The 4,436-nt window shown below is 35.6% G+C and overlaps 1 protein-coding gene across 1 annotated transcript in view; it reads right to left on the minus strand.

Annotated features, from left to right (window-relative positions):
* Positions 1 to 757: 757 nt before the first annotated feature.
* The window catches only part of BBOX1 (gamma-butyrobetaine hydroxylase 1), a 78,329-nt gene continuing 74,650 nt past the window's right edge, over positions 758 to 4,436 (minus strand). The window contains exons 6-7 of the mRNA XM_007462603.1: positions 2,849 to 3,015; positions 758 to 1,116 (exon numbers count right to left, since the gene is read on the minus strand). Of these exons, the coding sequence (XP_007462665.1) occupies positions 956 to 1,116; positions 2,849 to 3,015 (328 nt within the window). The 3' untranslated portion in view covers positions 758 to 955. The remainder of the gene's footprint in view (positions 1,117 to 2,848; positions 3,016 to 4,436) is intronic.

Raw genomic sequence — 4,436 nt, forward strand, 5'->3', positions numbered from 1 at the left:
CTAAAAATCTATGTACTACCAGGATTTCAGCAAATGGAAATGCTGAGACTCCCCTTTTCAGCAGAGGTAGGGAAGGGACTGGGCACAACCAGAGTGGAACTTTCATGGCTGGTGGTGACACCTGTGTTCCATCAGTGGAAGCAAGGCAGTGGCCATATAAGAAGCCAAGACCAGCAAGTCAAGCTGTCCAGAGGTTAACAAACATCATGTCCACTTATGAGTGTTGCATGCATCTTGGTTCTACCTTTTCTAGTTATTAGTTGAAGGCAAGGAATGAGGAGAACTGATCCACGGACAGGGGTAAGCTATGCTGGCAGCCCTTGGGAGTATTTATTTGGGCAAGAGCAACTTGGTGGGGGGTGGAACTAGATTTTCTTTTCATTTGGCATATTCTTGGGTTTGGTATCATAATTTAGGTATTAAAAGAAATGCTGAGATCACCAGGTTGGTGAGGTCTGGAAATTGGGGTCATGTAATTCTGTAATAAGAGTAAACAAAAGAGATCTTTGAAAATATGAAGCCTCTTCCCACGCATGCTAAAGACAGTCATATGCAGTCATGAAAAATGAGACCCTCCAGGCAACAGAGCAGAAACATGTTTGGAGACATTTTATTTGAAACACAACCTTTATTTGAAACAAAAGCTTTATTTAAAAGAAGCCTTACTTGAAGAAAGACTTTGATACAAAACTATTTGAAGGCATTCTGGAGACTCTCACAGATGGGCAAAAGAAATTAGATCATATATGCAATTGGACAGAAGAGATGCTTTATTTGAAAAAGAGAGAGCATGGCTACAACGTCTAAAAAGTTGGCAGTGTATATGACTACAAAGAAAAGAGAATTCTTGTGTTAAAAAATTAATGTGTTACTGACATGGCTCATGGCCTGTGAAGACAAATAACCTTGCCATATCTTATAAAATACACTCACTGGAATCTTATCGACAGGAGATTCAGTTTCTATTCTGGACACTCTGCCTTAAGATACGAAGCCTTGACATGACCACGTCCCAGTCGGCATAAGCTCCTTCTAGATGGCGGGATATCTCAGTTCCTGCTTCATAGCTCCGTCGGCCATGAAGTAAGCGCCAGTTATCAAAGGTAATCACATCACCTAGACAAAAGATTTTTTTCAATATGAATATAATTCTATGTGTAAATGATTTTCTGAGCTAGAAAATGTAAACTGCAAAACAGCATTGCTACTTGCTTCACATCAAGACGCAATATGTTTATTTCTTTACATAAAACTGCGCATTTGCTTTTTCATACAAATCAGGCCCACTGAATGGAGACTGCTGTAGACCTTTTGACATTTGAACTACATAGCTTGGGGGGCCCTTGTAGACACTTTTATAATTCTTACTTAAAGTATTATCTCTGTATAAAACCTTTGAATTGTTCTTCCTGATGGTTACTTATCTCTTACTCAGAAGTGTTTTTTTTAAAATTGAAGTATAGTTGATTTATAATATTGTGTTAATTTCTGCTGTACAGCAAAGTGATTCAGTTATATATACATTTTTTTATATTCTTTTCCATTATGGTTTATTACAGGATATTGAATATAATTCCCCATGATATATAGTAGGACCTTGTTGTTCATCCCTTCTATATATAATAGTTTTCATCTGCTAACCCCAAATGTCCAATCCATCCCTTTCCCCAACCTTCTCCCCATTGACAACCACAAGTCTGTTCTCTATGTCTGTGAGTCTGTTTCATTTGTGTCATAATTTAGATTCCACATATAAGTGGTATCATATGGTATTTGTTTTTCTCCTCCTGACTTAAGAAGTATTTATTTCTACTTTAACAGCTTTAAACAATTATAAGGGTAGTGAAATTCTTGGTTTGTCTTTCATGTTCCTAGTATTTTATGTACATAATTTCTATGCCTCATAAAAATCTTGAAAGGAGAGTATTATCTTATATTTTTATACATGAGAAAACTGAAGCTCTGAGCAGTTGAGGCACTTGCCAGGAGATACACTGCCATTGAATGCTGAAGGTTGAATTCCAACTCCTATTTTGGGGTACTTTTCTCCCACAGTATTTCCATTTTACATGTTGCTGCTTTTAAACTCAACTTGGTGTTGACTTCGTAGCAGTGGATTTATGGAGATTTCTAGTATTACCTTATTACCAAAGATCAATTCAAAAAATAATCACACATGAAAAGCATCTTCCACTTGGCCCAATCAGTAGGAGGGAGAAATTATGCTTTTTATTTTAAATATCAAAAGCCTCAAGTTTGATGTCACTTTATTGAGTAGAGATGGTCCAGACAAACCATAGTGTTTTCTGCTCCTTTATCCAAGTGGCTGGAATACTTCAAGTACTACTTTATTTCAGGTAGCACCATGTTTGCCAGATCAGATAAGCATAAGGAGTAAACCTACTCATGTACTTTAGAGTGAGGCTCATGGAGATAATTTTATTTATTTACCAAGATAGAAAAATTAAGTACAGGTTTCAGTTTGTATTGATTGGCTATCAAAATAGAAAATATAAGTCATCAGCCTTCATATCAGACATGAGATTTTATTTGGTCTATAGCTTGTCTTTCAATATTTATTCTTTAGGTTAGAGGTTATTAAATTTTGGTGTGCTTAAGGATTACCTAGGGACTTATTAAAATGAGTATTTTAAAGTCTGGAGAGTCAATTTAGAGGAAGGGTAAGGGCCAGGAGTCTGCTATTTAAGCAAGTTGGCTGCTCACCAAGACTCTGTTGTTAGTGTTCCATATGCCATGTTTGAGAAACACTGCTCTAGATATTGTGCTAAATGGTTAAGGTTGAAGAAAATCCATTCTTTCAGTTGTCTGAGAAAACGTGTTCACTGACCTGGATTCATCTTGAAAGTAAACTTGAATTCTTTACAATTCATGAGGGCAACAAACTCCTTCAGAGCAGCATAAAAAGGCTGAACTCTTTCAACAGGTACGTCAAATATTGTGTCTCTAGTTGCATTATTGAAGTTGATGCGAACTACTTGGCCTTTATCGTCTAATCTATTTTTCAAAGAGAAAAAGTTAAAATATAGAAGTCATGAAGTATCTATTTACATTTGTAAGGGTCATTTCATCTTGGAAGATATTTCTGAAATACAATATTAAAGAATCCAAACACATGTACAGAAGATATTAAGGTTATCTGTGGTACAATGTACTCATTTGTTTTTTTCACATATTCATTTAGCAAGAATTTTTTGAAATCTTACTACATAAGTGCCAGAATTGATTCAAATTAATTTAAAATAAATGTTTCTGAGAAATTCCAGTTAAAATTTGTTTGTTTAGGAAAATAAATTCATTCTTTATTCTTTAAAACAGTAGCTTTTACATATTCAAATATTTTTATGTTACAGTTCATAGGTCAATCACTTTATATGTTTCATCTGTGGAAGTTTTAAATATGATTTTACTGGAACAATATTGGGAAGAAAAATTTGTTTTTTAAAAATCGGAAATACTCTGTTCTATTTCAATCCCTAGTTTATAGATGGGGAAACTGAGGCACGGAGAAAGAAGAGTCTAGCCCGAGGCACATTCTTTGGATCTTTGCATCTATACTATGTATCTTAGTGTATAGGCTTCTAGAAGACTGATACTGAATGTCATTTAACATTGTATTCCCAGCAATTAACATAGATCCTGGATATATCAGGCAGTTATTAAATATTTGTTGCATATGTAACTTTGTATGTATTTTTTCAGTACATTTAGAGAGTACCAAGGTCTTTTTAGTACCTTGGGAGATCCTAATATTGTGATCTCTATATTCTCTCTTAGAATATAAATCATGATCATGACAATGTAACATAATACTGTTTTCAATGTAACAAATGATAACATTATTTCTAAATTTAAGTTTGCTGGTTATAATTAGCAAGGCATGACCATTTAGACACAGAGACAAAAGGAAGAGACAAATTATTTTTTTAGCTTATTCAGAAGGTGAACTTTTCTCCAGTTCTGAAACATCAACCAACTTTACATTTTCTTTAGGTACAGGAGGGATGGATAAAAACTGAAGGTGGGCAAGGATGGTGACAAAGTGCCAAGAATTACTCCTGGGCCAGCTTAGGAGGTGGTAATGTGAACCAACAGCTGACTGATGGGTCAAACCGAACAGACTGTCACATGTTCCAGGGGTTGATGACACTGATTTGGGGTCTAGATTACACTTAGCTGGCTGCTCACACAGAGTGAACCATTATCAGCAAACTAGGTTATGGGAGGAAGGATGCAATGGCCTGTGGTATACAAAGTATGGCTATCTGGGCCCCTGTGCTTTGTGCCTCAGATTAATAGTCAATCCTCTGAGCCAATGGCAAGTGTTATGATAAACTCTAAGAAAGAGTGACTAGCAGCAACTCTTTGCTTATTGAATAGTGACTGAAAACTACCTATTGAACCATATAGGGAAAGAA

The sequence above is a fragment of the Lipotes vexillifer genome, unplaced genomic scaffold, assembly GCF_000442215.2.
Source record: "Lipotes vexillifer unplaced genomic scaffold, Lipotes_vexillifer_v1.1 scaffold456, whole genome shotgun sequence".
Classification (NCBI taxonomy): Eukaryota; Metazoa; Chordata; class Mammalia; order Artiodactyla; family Lipotidae; genus Lipotes; species Lipotes vexillifer.